Consider the following 18,317-nt stretch of genomic DNA (forward strand, 5'->3'; position numbering starts at 1 on the left):
CTTAACAGTCAGAATGCTCATTCCTCAGAGTAACAGTTTAAAGTGCAACAGATTAGTAATGGCAGGGAACCCTGCACAAAGCTAAAACTTTCTGATGTGGGGCCAGTATCAGCACTCAGAATTCCTGGGCTGCTGCCAAGTCTGCAATGCCCAGGCAGAGCCTACCAACTACACTTTTTTTGGCGTCTCCTTTAAAAAGGTTTCCCTCCTAGAAATCACCCCAGAACTGGTCTTACTAAACATCTTCCAATACAACAATGCCCACTTACACCACAAAGAACTCATAACCCACTTACACTCAGCAGCCAGAAACATCATAACCAGACACTGGAGAGATCTGTCAGGAGTAAGCATGGACCAATGGTAGCAAGTAGCATGGGAAACAGCCCTACTAGAAAAACTAACCAGTAAGCTGAAACTGACACGGGGACAAATAGAAGAAGACGCCTTCACCCCGGTATGGTTCCCCTTCATCACACACACAGCCCAACAAGACAATGACAAAAATCTACTGACAGCATACAAATCAATATGGCTAACCTGATCAAAAACACTCATCCACCCCACTCAAACAGGAAACCAAAGACCACCACAGCCAACCACAAATGAACAATCACACCCTACGCCAACCCCGACCTCTCTCACCACCAAAGGAGCACAAGCGAATAACAGAGAACCAGCACAAACAACGCTGATACCAAACCCTACATATAAAGTAGAAACATCGCCACCCCACCCCACCCCACCCATCTCTCCATGCTGCCCACCTCTCTCCCCCCTTTTCTTCCTAATGTCTCAACAAACGAAACTGATGTGTAAAAATGTTACATGGAAAAATACGAGACAGACATTGCATATACCTTTGTAAAATAAGAAAATCCTTAATAAAAAATATTTTTTTAAAAAAATGTTTCCCTCCACTGGTCCAGTGTTTGAGCCCCTGGATCTAAATGCCATTTTAATTTTCCGCAATACTCCATTGTAGCATCACCCTGCAAGCATTGTGGGAAAATTAAAATGGCAGTTCTTAGTCAGCTGGTGCTGCTTGAACTGAAGCTGCGCTTGCTACCACTGTCAGGTAAGCCCACCAGGATCCATCAACAGAAGAGGAGACTCACCAATGGGCATTTTGCCCAGGATACCCCCCCCAAAGGACCCAGGTGGCGCTGTGGGTTAAACCACAGAGTCTAGGGCTTGCCAATCAGAAGGTCGGTGGTTTGAATCCCTGCGACGGGGTGAGCTCCCGTTGCTCGGTCCCAGCTCCTGCCCACCTAGCAGTTCAAAAGCATGTCAAAGTGCAAGTAGATAAATAGGGACCGCTCCGGCGGGTAGGTAAACGGCGTTTCCGTGCGCTGCTCTGGTTCGCCAGAAGTGGCTTTGTCATGCTGGCCACATGACCCGGAAGCTGTCTGTGGACAAACGCCGGCTCCCTTGGCCTATAGAGCGAGATGAGCGCTGCAACCCCAGAGTCAGACACGACTGGACCTAATGGTCAGGGGTCCCTTTACCTTTACCTTTACCCCCCCCAAAAAACCCTGAAGGGTCCTTTTTTAGATGTGATAGTTTATTAAACATGGAATACTGGGTGAGAGGCTGTGAGTTCAGCCCAGCATATGCATCCTTAACACCATGAACTGGTCTGAAAAGTTGGTATGTGAGGTCCAGAATGTTGAGATACCAGAGAAAATTAAAATTGTACTAAAAAAGTATTTGTGTGAAAGTAATCAGTGTAGCACTGCACTGTTATTGCTCCAACAGTATTTTGTGTTTCCTAAACCATTGACTTGATACTCTATACTTAACTCCTACTTCTTAAAACTTGAATTCACACAAACCTGTTTTTCATTTAACCTATTCACCTGAGGCTTCCAAGATGCTCAATTATTGCAGATAAAGTCTTTTCATTATTTGTAAACAGTACTTATCAAACGGAAGGAAGCCCTGGGGTTGGTAAGAGTCTGTGGTTACCAGGTACACTGTTTGTGTAAATTCACCCCAGGGCCTCTTCTCACCTTACACTTGAAAAAAAAATAAAACCTGCTTTCTCAGAAGTTCCACTTGTGTCTGTTATTTATTTGTAAAATGTACAGCCAATATATAAATATAATACATGTTAAGTAGAATTTAGACTAGAACTATAGAATATAATCCACTGCCCCAGTGAAAGTACCCATGGCCCCCAAAGATGTTTTAAAATGGTAGAGCTCAGTGCTTTATATGAATAGGTAATAGTGTTGCTCTGTTCCATGGCGAAAACAGCATAGAAACAGCTCCAATTGCAGTCAAAGAATTCTTGATTTCTCGTCAACCTGTTAAAGTGATTAAAACTTGCATTCCAGATATAAACCTTTTGATGTTGTAAAGAGATTGTGACAGAAAAGCTCTTGTGCTAATAAATTTCTCACTTTCAGCAAAGTGCAGACTTCACTCAAGTGTACAGAGGAGGAAAGGAGAGAGGATGCTGAATCAGAGGACAATTATGGTGGATTTTTCGCCAGCTCTATGTACCAGGGCTCCAAAAGCGATTCAGCAGCTGATGAATAATTTGGCTAGTACGAGAAAGACATTCTATGCCCATGAGCCATGCTTCCATGTGGGAATGTATTCTTTATCCTTTTTTAGTTTTAGCACAGTGTTTCAGCTGGCATCAAATTAATTCATAGTCTGAATTCACCCTTCTTCATAAAATCATCATAGCAGGATAAGGATCTCACTGTTAGCATATAAACAGTTTGCAGTGCATGTAGACATTTGATGGCGATGCAAACTCATTAAGAACTGGGTGGCTAGAGTTGCTATCAGTTCCTCATCTGACACCAGAAAGCTCTGTCTAAAGGCTACTATGATTCACAGACCAGTACAATTACCTACACTTGGCTAGTGAGGTGTTTGATATATAAATTTTCCTTTAAAGAAGGAATTGCAGCTCCCCTGCATAGCCACTTTTGGGAACTGGGAGAGTTTCAAAACAGTTTGTTGAACAGGGACTGCTTAAAATAATAATAAAAAGAGTCTCAGTGAGGAAACTGGAGTCCTTGGGCACAAGTAACAGCTATTTGGATTGTGGCCACGATCAAATGAAGGCAACCCAAAGCAGCAGATGAATCCATCACAACAGGGATCTTGTTTTGAAGACTAACACATCAAGCATTGCAGAAGAAAATGCCAGGAAATGTGAGACAGAAGCATTGTTTCTAAAGAGAGTACTTTTAGAGGCATCTACATGACATTACAAACTGTTTATAAAACTATATTAGCTGTGAGATCCTTAGAGGGTCATCACAAGGGAATGTTTGCTTTTTAAATAGACAAGAGTCCATTTCTTTGCAGAGAGAAAAAACCCATAAGCATCCATATGGAAAAATCATATGCTTGCATGTATGAAAAAACACCCTCCTCCCTCCTTTTGCCCTTGCATGTACCTCTTAATTTCTTCTCCATCTGCTTCTCTGCAACTGACTTCGACTCTGACTGAAAATAAGAGGACATCTAGATCAGTGTTTTTCAACCACTGTTCCGCGGCACACTAGTGTGCCGCGAGATGTTGCCTGGTGTGCCATGGGAAAAATTGAAAAATTCAAGAGAATTACTTTATATATAGTCAATACAGGTACAGAGTTAAATTTTTAAACATTTTCTAGTGGTGGTGTGCCTCGTGATTTTTTTCATGAAACAAGTGTGCCTTTGCCCAAAAAAGGTTGAAAAACACTGATCTAGATCATCATGCAGCTGATCTGCTGTTTAATAACCAACGTAGATTCACACAAACATGAGGCTGAATTCAAACACTAGTATAATCCTCACTACTATCCACAGAATTCATGGTTTCGTGTTATCTTGAGAAAATTCTCAGCAGGCAGAATTTGACCCCCACCCCCAAGCCTAGCTGTGCCAGTGACACCCACCAGATACATCAACAGGGAGGGTAAAGGGGACAAACGGGCTACCAGCCAATGGTGGGCTTTGCAGGCCTCAGCCAGGTAGCCAATTTCATCTTACATATTGGCTTTCGTTAGGGCTATCCAGCTCTGCCACAATGTCTCAGCAATGTGCAGACCCTGCCCTAAGCAAAGTAACTTACAGGATGTTGCCCCGAAAGGCTGCAGGGGGACACCCTCCTTCTCTGCTTCTCAGTAAGACCAGGGGGGAGCCATGAGGACAGCAATCCCAAGAGCCATTACTGCACCACTGGCAGGACTGAAGCAAACCAGGATAGCAGCTCCTGAAGTCTCAATTTTGAATGCCAGGTACCATAGTATGAATAACATCACACACACACACACACACACACACACACACACACACACAAAACAGAAAGCCATCACTGTTGTTTCATGTTTTCCTACTTCACTGAGCTTATGACCGCATTAGCATGGGAATACTACATTTTCTAAATTACTTTCCATCTGGCAAACATTGATTCCTCCACCCCAATGTTTCAATTTGAGCTGCAATTAATATATGTAGCACTTTCCTTTAAGTAACATCAACAGCTTATGCAACACCTGATCTTGCCAAAGCATCAGCAAAAGTTGCTCATCAGCAAAACACTAGCATGCACAGCTATGTGAATCAATTTGTTACTCAACAAAGCCAGCAGAGGGAGCACAAAATACTAGCCCCTGCATGCACAGACTGAAAAAAAATAACAACTGCTTACACACCACATCACTTCTCATTTTCTGATAAGCAATGTAAATTACTGCTAGATGAATTACATCCAATCACAGCTCTTCATAGAATCCACAGAGGAAAAGAACCCTTTGAACTGACCCCCTGCAGGGGAAGGAACAAAAAGAGAGATTGTTGCTGATAATTCTATTTTTAAAAACTTTAGAGAGATAACTGATGTCCTGTGGCAATAAGGGCTTGCTAGAATGGAATTTTCCTGTCTTACTGCTTTAAGTGAATCCAAGTACATAAAATGAAGGGGACCTGGAATTTAAACTTCAATAGCAAAAAAAGGTGGGGGGGAGTAAACCAATAACTTGTAAATGTCTGCTTAATTTCATTAGCTAGAACTCTTGAGGGAAATCTTACTCTCAGACAGGGCCATAACTAGAGGTGTTTTAACTTAGTGGTTTTTGCCACGTGGAATGAATCTCTACAACAAAGAAAATGTGCAAACACAGTAAGTACGGTGTGACACAACTTTATATTTTCTGTGAGTGCGTGGATCAAAAGGCCACATTCAATACCAGCTCTCCAGATTCTCCCTTGGCCTGAAGCGAGATGAGCGCCGCACCCTATAGTCGCCTTTGACTGGACTTAACCGTCCAGGGGTCCTTTACCTTTTTTACTTGTAGCAAAAGAGATACTTCCACCATACATCTTAAGTTATGGCGTATACAAGGTCGTCCTGTATTGTGTTCTTCTGTATCGTGGGAGAAGCTAAAGTTCTAATGGCAAGATGGAGAAGTGTGCTTTCTAATCACTTGCTCCCCCCTCCCCAACAAGCCTATTTATGGCGTGCCTGCAGCAATTCTGAGTCACAATGCCATGTCTGAGGGAGGCAGAAAACAAGCAGCCACAGAATGATTAGAGGAGGAAGCGGAACAGGAGATAAAGGGAAGTGTGGGTGTGACGATTCTACGAGAACAGAGAAGGATCCTGGGAGCCCACTTCTCTGGGCTGCTCACTTTTGTGCCTAAAGAAAGCACCCAGTTTGTCTCCAGAACTCATACTGGCAAAACAAAATAAAATAAAAAATTCCTTCCAGTAGCACCTTAGAGACCAACTAAGTTTGTTCTTGGTATGAGCTTTTGTGTGCATGCACACTTCTTCAGATACACTGAAACGGAAGTCACCAGACCCTTAAATATAGTGAGGGAGTGGGGAGGGGTATTACTCAGAAGGGTAGTGGGAATGGGTGATCAGCTGATAGGTGTGGAAAACCTGGCAAAGCCAGCTGTGTGCAAGAGACAGTAACACAATAGTGAAATCTACAGTTATTGTAGAGGTATGGTTTTAGGGTTTTGTGACAAGTCAGATCAGAAGGGGAAATGGTGTTGGTTACATGTTTCCTAGCTTAAATTTTGCCATGCCCACCTCCACAGATTTTGTAGAATGTTTCAATTAAAATAAAAGTGTTGCCTTTAAAAAGATGAATGCTACTTTTTCTTCTCTCCAGAAATATGACAGGAGGCAGGATTTGAATCAGCAAGCAGAAAGTACCATGAGCTCTCCCTTTCTGAGCAGCCTAAAGACTGGAGAGCTGCAATGGCTTAGATTTAGAAGGAAGGGAGAAGCAAGTTGCGTACAAGTACCAAGACTCTATGAATACTGATTTCCTCTCACCCAAAATTTCTGTTCCTGCTATATTCTGAAATGCATTTGATGGGAAAATGTAGGTAAAAATGGCAGGTCAAATATACAATTGTCAGCAATTCCTGCCAGCTGTAGCTTGATGAGAAATGTACTGTGTGAACAAGCCATCAGGTCTTCATTGTGTGTGTGTGTGTGTGTGTGTGTGTGTGTGTCTGAGAGAGAGAGAGAGAGAGAGAGAGAGAGAGAGAGAGAGAGAGAGAGAGAGAATGTGTCTACCAGCACATTAGCATGTATGTTTTTGAATAACAGTGGGTCAAAAGGAGACATACATATTTAAAAAGAGGTTTGCTTTGGAATATCAAATCATGGCTCAATCTATTGGTCTGTAATTTTCATCAAAGTTTGCTTGGAGTGATGTGCATCAAGACTGGTCCAACCATTTTCCCTGATCAAGAACAGATTAAGCATCAATTAGGGTTCACAGATAACTTAATGAAATACTGTAGTCTCATTGTACTAAATTGTAATTATAATTTACTAGAGAAATACTAGAGAAATAAGACAGGATCTGTCAGCAAACCCACTGGTCAGCATACCCACTAGCTGCTGCAGCTTTCAGATAGATGCGTTTCCAAACCCCAGATGCACTGAATCATTACCCTAAAAGCCATGTGGGGATTTTGCTGGTCCTCATGGCAATTGCTGCTGGTCCAATAGATTAAACAGAAGATGCTGCACAGATGACATGACAGCAGTAGTGTCAAACAGGGCACAACAGCATGTCAAACCCCTATGTCAGTTTCTTTCTTTGAGGTACTTCCTGTTCCTGTCCAACACTTGTGTTGGAACTGCGGTTGCTGGAGAAACTGATATCTGGAAGCACCAACTGTGCCTCTAATCTTTCAGTAGAGGATCCTGTTACTGAGCCTCACATAATATATATGTTGAAACAGATAGAATAATTATGAAAAGTGACTAAAATCTTACAGTAGTGCTGAAAAGAGGATCTAAGCATTCAAAAGTGTAGTGAAACCAGTCAATTCTAAAAATTACCATAGGAGCTGGCATTTTTCATTTGAAATTCAGAGTCCAGTATATTTGAATCAAATAGGGCCAGACTAGATCTCAGCACATAGATATGAATGTGTACACTTATTCTGTCGTTTGGGCCTAACCTCTCACTCCTCCAGCTGGCAGATCCAGGGACTGCTGCACTGGGGGAAAGAGAAGGAACAGAGTTTGTCACATCAGATGGAAACAACTGATTTAGTTTTCAGACATTTGCTGTCCTCCTAAAAATCAACTGAGAAGCTAACTTAAATGCCAATTTTACAATCCGCCCTGTTTGTGTTCTGCTCAGCACCACCTCAGAGAGCCTTTAAAAAGCCTTCTTTTTCTAAACCTTCTTTTTGAAATGGCCTGTTTTTCAGAAGTGTACTATATTTATTAATGAACTATTACTATAAGGTAAGCGCACTGCACTGCACATAAAGAGCAAGACTCAGCTGAATGCAATATGTCCAGTCTTCTATGCACACCTTGCTGAAATGAATGTAAGTTGTGCAAAAACAGTTTTCTGTGGAGGAGGCGTTCCTGGAGGTTGGTTCCCAAATTTATTTATAAGAATTTCTATAGGCATTCAATGAACACATACAAGGCCCAGTTGTTATTGTTACTGTCTAGACATTTTCTTTTAGCGTAGGGGAAAAACCTCTTACAAGGGGGGAAAGCTGTTGTTTGATTCTAGGAAGGCAGCCTCAGCCCAAGTCACATGCAACTGGCTGTCACTGCAGGGTAAGCTATCTGGTTCTCCTCTTCTGCTATGCTTGGCATAGAAAAGCCCAAGCAGTGACATATTTCCAATTTGCCCTTCTTCCCCTTTCCAGTTTTCCACTTTTCTTCGGGGTGAAAAACTATGGGACATATGTCATCTCCTGTCCTTTACTCCAGGTTATTGTGAGCCAACTCACTGAATCTCCCAAAGTGGATCTTAAGTTTCCAAAAGGATGGCTAGTGTGAAACCAAAAAGGACCTTTCACCTGCTCCACTGGCTTGGAGCTTTGGGTGCCTAGCATTGACCTGTCCTGGCCTCTGGCCTCTGACCCCTCCTTCTGACCCTGCTGGATTATTCCTGCTGCGCTTTCTCCAAGACAAGGCCCCTCGGCAGTGGCTTTAGTGTCAGGGGCAATTGTGAGGCCAAATAAGAAAATATCTCCTAATGACTTGCTATTGTTGAGGGGCGTAATCAATACTCTGGGCGCCAAGCCAAAGTGGCAGAGGAGAGGATCTTTAACCCTATGTATGCTGAAGTCTGTTGGGTGGGGGAGGAGAGTTATGTTAGATAAAAAAGAGGGTGAATCCACATCTCAACATTGTTCCAAGATGCAGGATAATTCGCATTAGTGATTCTGCCAGTTTGGATGTGAATGCTAACGTGTTGCATGAAGGTGCCCATCTTGCTTTCTGACAAAAATACATACTGTGCATTATATCTTGTCAAGAAGCATGTCCCTGGCGTGGCATTTTGTATCTGCCTGTGTATCTCTACATTTTTGGAATTTTTTTTAAATGCCTGCTCCGAAGGTCTTATCTTACTATACTAGGGATTATATAGCTATATATGAAATTTCATGCATATCGGTTAATATCTTGACCCTCCTCCACCAAAATAGCTGTTTACTTGGCTGTTTTCCTATGTCGTGAAGGCTGAAATTTCAGTTCAGTGGAGCACTTACTGTTGTTCCCAACCCGAACCCTGTGGAAAGCCATCTAATTAGACTTTAATTTGATTTTGAGATGTTTTCAGGACAAAACAAAATTATTGTTTGATTTTATACCAATGTTATGTATCTGATATTAGCCACCCTGAGCCTGACTTCGGCCGGGGAGGGTGGGATATAAATAAAAGTTTATTATTATTACTTGTTATTATTCCTTTGTAAGAAAATATGAAATAACATAAAACCATTTTTGCAGGAGGGGGATCAATGGGGGAGTTGACAAGAAATTTTCTGCACCAGGTACCACCTGACCTTCCCATGCCTCAGGGGAGGGGTGACAAAAAATTGTTTGCCCCTGGGTACCAATTTACCTTGCTATGCCCCTGCTTTGACCTGTAATATTGAGTTGAGGGGGCCCAAAGCTGAGCTCACTGGCTGTTGTTGTTTTTTAATGTACCTTCTCCAGTGAGTTAAGGTAGCAACAAAAGCAAGTGTGCAACATTTTCTCAAGATTCTACAGGTTGTTTAGGATTAACTAAAAAAAAAAAAAAGATCTCCCTTTAGTTACCTTTAAAGTACATTTCTTTTTCAGTTTCTACTTTGATGTTATTTCCGCTAGGTAAAAATCAGTGGAAAATAGCTTTACTTTGAGGCAACTTTACCTAGCACCTCAGATAGCCTACTATGAATACTATAAACACTACATACATTATAACAGAACAAAGCAGTAAGATGTAAGAGGTCAGCTGGATACCTTTTAAAATTTCTTACTTTTCTTTATTATTTTTTAAAACAAAAAACAGATATTCTAAAATAAAGCATGTTTACCAAAATATAGGAACTGCTGCAAAACAAGAAATACTGAAAGCAAAACAAGGCAGTTGATAAGTTTGGTCACAGGGTTATTAGAGCTCTATATTTTGGGGTTGTGTGTGTGTGTGTGTGTGTGTGTGAGAGAGAGAGAGAGAGAGAGAGAGAGAGAGAGAGAGAGAGCCTACCAGCACCTTAGCATGTATTTTTTTGGACAAGAGTGGGTACAAGATGAGGCTGATTTCTTTAAAAAGAGGTTTGCGTTGGAATCTCAAATCATGACTCACTCATTTGCTAGAACAGGGCTAGAGGTCAGGGCCTGAAATTTTAAAATTTCAAGCTATCTGAATTAACCTGAGGTAATTATTTCACAAAAATGAGATACAAATTTATTAATTTGGTTCTGCTGCTTATCCAAATCTTGGAATGCTCATATCTAGGATTTTATTGAAGGCAAAGCAATAGAGCCACAAAGGGGAGGTAGAAAAAGAAAAGAAAAAAAGACAAGATGATGATTACATTTCATCTTATGGTGGTATCTTTGGTCTCAAATCACCACCTAGTCTTACAAAACTTGTAACTTCCTGGTATGGACTTCCTGGTATGGCTGAAGCAATCCTAAAATGGGAACTATGAGAACAGCATTCTAGCTATAGATAGAATAAAGGCAATATAACACAGACTGTGTGAGAGTATCTCCTTGCTCAATCTAGGTTTTTGTAAAGCAAAGTGTCCTTCCTTTCAACTTGCAGAGCTACAACTAACATGCTGGAGAGCAGGATCAAGAGGCGTGCTGGCTGTAGGCATGGGGTCCAAAGCACATGTAGGTTAGGAGAGAAGCACCAGAGTTAACTGCTGCCCGCAAACCCATTCCTGCATGAAAGCAGAGGGAGTTCAAAGTCTTTTATTACTCCCCTCCCAAAAAATTATCTCTGCATTTTTACTTACAGCTCAGAGTGATGCGTGTGCTTTTTGTTGAAATTGGGTCAAAGCATTTTACCTTCTCCTGTGTTTAGGACTATTTGCTATGTCAATTTGTGCAATTTTTTTTTAAAAAAGCATGTACATCCTCTGAGCCGGGGGCTGAAGTCATAAACTGTTACTGACTTTGGCGCAAACCACTTTGGCAGTTTTTTTTTTTTTACATGAACAGATGAAGCGTTCTGCACTGCCATGAGGACACCAAGCGGTTTCTTCCTGTGCCGTTGTAAGTTGCCAAGAAGTCCCATTCTGCATAACTACAGAAGCAAAGAGATGCCCTGTAACCTTCCTCACACCATGATGATATTATATGGCAGAATCCATGGTTTTCTCCATGAGAAGGCTGCAGTGTTGCTGAGTCCTGTGACAGCAGAAACACGGTGCATTGGAGTTGATTTTTTTTTCTTATTAGAGACATTAAGGGTGGAGAACCCCCAGGACTTTTTACCTGGTCCATGAGACTTCCACCACCCAAGCCACTAGGGCTCCCTGGACACACACCCTCACTGACCTTGCTCCACGCCCTCCTTGAGTGTGTTTGTGGCTGGAATGTGCTCCTAAATTGTGATACTGCCTCTCACTTGTCGGGTTGGAGAAAAGAAAGAAGTGGGTGTGGTAACTTTTCACTTTGCAATGTACCTTCTGTACAATGTTAAGAGTCACATGCACTGATCCATGCACTTTTCCCCTCTGGCCTCACCCCTGGATACATGCTTAGGAATCCTTCTTGACATGTATGTTTAAGGCCTTCCTTTCCCACAAACCTACACACATTTCCCTGAACACAGTTCCTAGGAGAAAACAAGAGTTTAGACTTTAGAGAAAGGCAGATGGACACACACACACGCAGGAAGGCCACAAAAGAGTTGCCACATTTTGAAGCTTTCAAGCCTAAATAAGGCATAAATAAGATAAAAGTAGCAGGGCTGTTTAACATGTCAGTGCAAGATCTCCACTCATTTCCTCACAAGCAGTGCCCAGATTCCAACTGTTTATTGTGTATTGTTCATGGTTTGAAGCATGGTTTCTGACCTTTAAAGTCAACAGCCAGATGGGTGGGGTATAAATAAATTATTATTATTATTATTATTATTATTATTATTATTATTATTATTAAACAATTAAAAGAAAAATATTAAGATTGAATTCTGTTTCTTCTCTACTATTCTTTTCAGCTAGGAAGCAAACAGCAAATCTGAACAAATCTGAGCCATTTAATGGCCCCAGCTGAAGACAGGCTGTTCCAGCACTGCTGACCTTGGCTGTAAACTCCAGTCTCCTGTCACCTCCATTAGTGCATTCTATATCTGGCCTCCTGGCCTCTTAGCCTTGAACAAGCTACATATGCTTCTAACAGTCCTGAGTGAGGGGCTCAGGTTACACGCTGGAGAACCGGCAGCTGATCAGTGCTCCTCACAGTCCAGGGAATAGAGGAGAATGAGCTTTGCCATTGTTCCCTCATTCTATTCCTGAATCCATTGTTTGTAATGCAATATCACATCTATGGCACTAGAGGAAAAGCAGATTTAATTCCTCAAAGGGTGTTACGCTCCATGAACCTTCCTCATGATAGTATGGCCTGATGCAAAAAACAAAGTCAAATCTTTCTGACCTGGCTCTCTCTTTCTCCCAGCACTCATGTAAATAGGAAGAGTCAGTCTATACCTGGTTTGTTCAATGAAGTCCAAGGCCTTCTAGAGTAGTAAACTCTGAGGGCTTCTCCAGATGATCAGAACCCTATGTGATCAATTAACAAAGTTTACTCTCAAGTTGACCTGTTTGTGGGACCTTGGTTTAAGAACAGCCCTGTTTACGAACTATAAAATAAAAACCATTAAGAAAAACATTAACAACAGTAACAGTAACAACAACAACAACAACAACAACAACAACAACCCCACTTAGCTATTGGTATTCAAGTATTTAAAAGGGTGGAGAAGCAAACAAACCAATGTTTGTGTTCACTCTTCTTTTTATTTAACAAAATTTATATACTGTTTGTAATAAAAACTCTAAGCAGTATAGTTGGTCCAGTTCAATCATATAATTAAACAGAGAGAGCTATTTGGCAGCAAAATAAAACCTAATGCAAAGGTAACTTGAGCCTTCTATCTGCCACATTCTCAGCATCTACAGAAAGTTCTTTTGAATGCTATTCAAGTTTTAATTAGGGAACTCAAGCAAAAATTTAATTGGACCTATCTGAAATATAACACAGTGCTGTCTGTTGCCCTATTGCTTTGCTTTTTCTATCCCCTACACTTTCTTTGATGGTTACTTTCTCTGTTCTATGAATGTGCATTTGCCACCCTTTCCCTGTAGAGGCCTTGGTTTGTTATTGTGGGGTCATTAAGGAGTGCATATATGTGCATGCTAATTTACTTAAGAGTGGCATGTGATTGATGGCTTGCTAACTCTGGTTTGTTTTGTATAGCAATATTCTGACTTCCTTCCATCTAAGACATAGCTATTTTGAGATGACAAAACAATGGGATTATTACAAAAATACTGAATGTGAGCTTTTTTTGGTTTTGTTTTACATAAGAGAGAGGTTGGTGATGGTGGTTTGAAAGCCAGGTCAAAGCAACACTCACTCTGTGCTTGAATGAGTTTCATATGCTCTCCAGTTTCAATGAAGAACTGAGGCTCTAATGCTACAGGAGCTCTTGCTTTCTTTGGCAAGAGTAGCCTGGGCGCAGCATGCTCATGTGGGAAGCTGTAAACTGGGGTCAGGGAAAAATGCTGGCCCTGGACAGACATTGGCAATTGCTGTTACAAGCAAGAGCAGGTCACCTTCAGCACTGAACAGATGTGAAAAATTCACTCCACCCTTTAACCCCCCCCCAAAAAAACCCTACCTCAAAACTATTTTTGCTGGATTTACACTTATCAAATATCACGTCTCCAAACCCAAGGATTTATGTAGGATGATTTCCAAAAACGCACCAATTTCTAACACAAGATCAAACCTACCCTCCAAGGCAGACAGAATTTCCGGCCTTTTTGCATAACACTCCTAAATCCTACCCCTTCTCTCTCAAGGAAAATAAAAGTAAAAGGCATGGTTCAGGGTAATATTATAAAAACCCACAATCCTTTGCCCACATGTGTACTCACTAGCTGTAAGGCAGAGATTTGGAGTTATATGAAACTTAGCAGTTGGACAATTTAGGTAGCCAAAAACTACAACACAGGCATCAGGAGCCGAGATGGGGGTGGGCCAACTTAAAGCTTCTCCAAAATGCCTTATCCAATGAGCTAGAGGGAATCTCCCTCTCATTCCTGAGGTCTAAAAAGGTGGAGTAGGAAGCTCTGGTGGGAAACAGTTCACTGAGCATTCTGCATCACTATGAATGGACCATAGTGGGCAACTCAAGAGTCTTGAAGGAAGACAATGAAAAAAGGAAGTTCAGTAACTACCACCCTTTCCAGAGCTATTTCCATCTACAGGGTTTGTGCAGTTTTATAGTTTAGAAAGCATTTTAGGATGTGCAAGTAAATGACATACACAGTAATACCACTTAATATCCTATATTCTTACTCTGGGACTGTGGCATTCAGTACTGATGAATTTTCTGTCTGGTAGGGGGTTTGGGGATTTAGAGATCAGATAACACAATAATGAAAATACAGTTCTCTGCACAGAAGAATCCAAGAGGTTGCATAAAGCAATGTTCCCCCTCTGTCTCTGGGGCTTGCAGCAACAGAGGACCCAAGCCCTCCAATGTTTTTCCTTTCTCTTCAGGAGCCTGTGATGTATGGAAATTTGGGGCTCTGATTCTTTCAGCTCCAGCAGGCGGTAAAGAAGCTAAAGGAAAAATGAAGGGAGAAATCTGCAGATGAAAGTCTGAGGCTGTGTTTTCCTTTCCAAAGTGCTGCTATGTTCCCATAAGCTTGTGGCTTCCTGCATCCTGCTGCAGTATTAAAAAAGATCCTTTCTATGATATCTTAAGAGGCAAATGTCCAGTACTAACAGGACGCCTTTTGTTCTCTTCATTTCTAAGTGGACTTTAACCCAGTTACTACAGAGTGAGTCACTGTATAAACAAATAAAACAAAAGCTCTTCTGTTTTGTCCCCCTGGACAGGTCAGGGACACATTAGGCTCTGCTCTGACCCTCTTTGCCTCATAGAAGCAATAACTAGGGATGGCATCACTAAACAAGAAACATGCTTAATTGCTGTTCTTTTGTAGAAACGTTTTTTAAAAAAACAAAACAAAAACATAAATGTACGCCTTCTAATTTCACCAGTTGATATTCCAACAGACTTAGGTTTTTATTAAACCAACTAACATGGGATAAAGTTACTCAAACAAAATGCACAATATTAGGAGACCATGGAAAATTTTGTCTACATTGAATTTGAGTATGGAAAAACTTGTCCAGCAAATGTTGCAACAGATCTGTCACAGAACTGTCAGTTAAAATTGAACCCAAAATTAGAAAACTGAGCTATTTTTCTAGGAAAAAAATGCTGGCTCAGAATGGATAGGGGTTGAAAAAACTGGAGGTGGAAAAGAGCCCTTTTTGGCTGCAAGCTAAAGGAAGACAAGTCAAAAGGGTGCTTTAATAAGAACCCAGGGAATACTGTGGGCTCCCTGTCTCCATCCTGCTTGATAAAAATGCCTGTCTATTAAGGCTGCTATTCTATGCTATTCTACCTGGGGTATGCCTCATGGACACGACATGTATGCATATGATTGGGCTGCAGCAAGGGTGGGGAAATGGATCTGGCTGGTGGGCCAGATCATTATGTCCCTCATAGGCCAAATCTGACTGGTGGGTGTGGCTGCCCATTTGTCAGTCACCTGGATGTCAGATGACCCTTTTGTGTGCTCACTGTGTGAGGTCACATCATCCAGGTAAATGCAACAACCCACAAAATGCTTTTCAAAGCCCCCCACAAGACCCAGCAGTCACAGGTTTTGTGATGCCCTTGTACAGTGAGAAACAGGATACTGATTTAGATGAAATTTTGGTCTGATTCAGGAGAGCTCTCCTTCTGTTCTACCAATTTCAATACTACTCTGAATGATGCATACCATTATAACATCATGATATGTGTTGCTCTGGTGCAGCTGATGGTGCAGTCCACCTACAGCCCTTCGTGATGATGTCACAGCAAGCTTACGAATAAGCTGCTGATTATTCCTTTCTTATGAACTGTGGCCCTTGATCTTTGTGTTGAAAATGCTGTGTACTAGCCAGAAGCTGATGTTGAAATTCCAAATCACTTGCTCAGTCCTGTTCAGTCAGAGACTGGCTGAATTAGAGATTCCATTCAGAACTGAATACATGCAAGCAGGATGCTTTACATTCATCACATGCTCAAGTGTGACACCCCCTTCCCCAGTTAATAAACATATTAGCAGGCATTTTGGAAACTTGTTGGCTTTGGGAGGGTTTGAAATGTCTGGCAACAGATTCGTCTGGAGCGAAGCTTATCAGACAAACTTGCCGCTAATTTTAGAGCTATACTTTATTTTCGTCAAGACATCTGGCCAAGCCTGGTTACACCAATGGATTATTATTTTCCCTATGTGAGCACAGAGGCCTGGAGAAAAGGGATAGCCTTTTTACAACTATTAATTGGACAACGAATGGCGGTGTAACTGTAAAGGCCCATAACAAGAATAACCCCTTTGTATGCCTGGCTTGTTTCCCACATTTCAAAGGCTACTAAGCAGCAGCATCTTTGCCCCTGGGTTACGGAGAAGGGACAGCCTTGCGCTTATTATGGTGGCTTTTCCTAATGATCTGAAACATTTTAAAAAATGCACACAGGGATGTGCATGTTTAGAGCTTCTGCGGCCACAAGGTCAAACACATTTTTTTTTAAAAAAAATCACCACCAAAAAGTTTAGCCCTACAGTACTGCAGGAGATCCATTTGTCCAGCGTTCCCTCAACCCATCCCCCCGCTGCAGTATGAGGCCCTGCTTTTCAACACAATTAAGCAGAGGGCCAATAGGATTTGTGCCACCCTTTCTTCCACTTGGCTTCACTGCTGAGAAACAGCCTTGGTCGGCAGGGAGGTGGGAGTGCTGTCTGAATAGCCTCTAAGCATTCATTATCTGGCTCCTAATTACACGGCCGACATACTGTTGCCTCTGCCTACGTGGGAACATTGCATCACATTAATCAGCAGGGGGATATGCCAAGATGAAAGGGCCTCCTTGTATATGCTCTTTGCTGTGGAAAGCGGGGATGAGGGTCAGGGGGGGGGAGGGGAGAGAAGGAGCTTTATCAAGTCCCTGGGCAGAGACAGCACAGCAGGTGAACTGCAGCTCCATCCCTAGCCCAATTCAGAACCTCAGCTTGAGTTCGCCATATTCCCATACTGGCCTCCAAAAGAAATTCACAAACCTACTTTTAGTGAATGTGCGCTGCCAAGGTTATGGGACCAATAGTCCTAGAGGCCTCTGGAGAAAAGTTAAAGTACAGGTGCCAATAAGCCACAGAGTGGCTGAGCCTTCCTTCTTAGTCAGAGTGGAGTTGACTCTTCAATTCTTTACTATACAAGAATCATGAGAGGAGACATTCATCAACTGTGAATGCACCTGTGTAGCATGAATAATAAAAAGCCTGGCTGCACCATCTTGCTAGCTTCCCTATTATTAGCAGATTTTCCAAGGTTTAAGGTGGCTTGAGTTAATAGCTTAAAACAAAACTTAAATAATACAGAAAACACAGATTTAACGGCACCAGAAACACCCAAATGGACTAACCAGCCAAACGAAAAGCTAGACAGAAGTAATGTAGGTTTGCTATTTTGTTTTTAATTATTTACTTGTTTTTGTCCTATATTTTATTCTGTGAACCGCCCTGAGATCTTACAATGAAGGGCGGTAGATAAATCTAATAAATAAAAAATAAATAAAATAAATCTTGTCCCGCAGCCTGTTCTCACAGTGGACCAGCCTATGAGGAGCCAGCAAGCAGGACCTGAGCACTACAGGGGTCTCCCCACTTGTGCTCCCCAGCATCTGGTACTCAGAGGCATACCACCTCTGGTTCTAGAGTTAATATATAGCCATCATGACTAGTAGACATTGGTATCTCCCATGAATGCCTTTAAACTGCTGCTTTTATTGTAAACTTTTGAAGCACACTTTGTTCTTCCCCTAGCATGTTCTCCTTTGCTCACCTAAAAAGCCCCAAACATTGTTACTTTTCCTCATAGTACAGTTGTTCTAGCACCTTGATCTCTTTTTCTGCACTGAAACATGCTCAACAAAAGTAAGTACCGGTATTACTTGGCTAACAATACCTACTCCCAGTGCACACAGCGTAGCAGCCTTGAGCTTTGGCAGTCTGAAATTAGATCCCAAATATCTCTTTATGACATTTATATTCCACCTTTCTTTCAGGGACCTCAGTGTGAAATATACACACAGAGAGACATTACAAACAGCTTCAGGAGGAAGGGATTCAGAATAGAAATGGCATGCTGGAAGCAATGAAGTGCCCCTCCTGCTACCACTTCTCTGCTATCAATACCACCTCCTGCAACTGTTTTTCATGGGGAAGGCATCAAGT

At 41.8% G+C, this 18,317-nt stretch overlaps 1 protein-coding gene across 6 annotated transcripts in view; it reads right to left on the reverse strand.

Moving 5' to 3' along the window:
* Nucleotides 1-2,042: 2,042 nt before the first annotated feature.
* Nucleotides 2,043-18,317, reverse strand: part of RAD51B (RAD51 paralog B) — a 233,628-nt gene continuing 217,353 nt past the window's right edge. The window contains exons 10-11 of one of the 6 annotated variants that reach the window (XM_033147141.1): nt 3,423-3,471; nt 2,043-3,150 (exon numbers count right to left, since the gene is read on the reverse strand). In XM_033147141.1, coding sequence (XP_033003032.1) covers nt 3,144-3,150; nt 3,423-3,471 — 56 coding nt within the window. In that variant the 3' untranslated portion in view covers nt 2,043-3,143. Of the gene's footprint in view, nt 3,472-7,233; nt 7,482-18,317 lie in introns of those variants that run through there. The other 5 variants (XM_033147116.1, XM_033147123.1, XM_033147108.1 and 2 more) reach the window with 5 other exon arrangements.

The sequence above is a fragment of the Lacerta agilis genome, chromosome 1, assembly GCF_009819535.1.
Source record: "Lacerta agilis isolate rLacAgi1 chromosome 1, rLacAgi1.pri, whole genome shotgun sequence".
Classification (NCBI taxonomy): Eukaryota; Metazoa; Chordata; class Lepidosauria; order Squamata; family Lacertidae; genus Lacerta; species Lacerta agilis.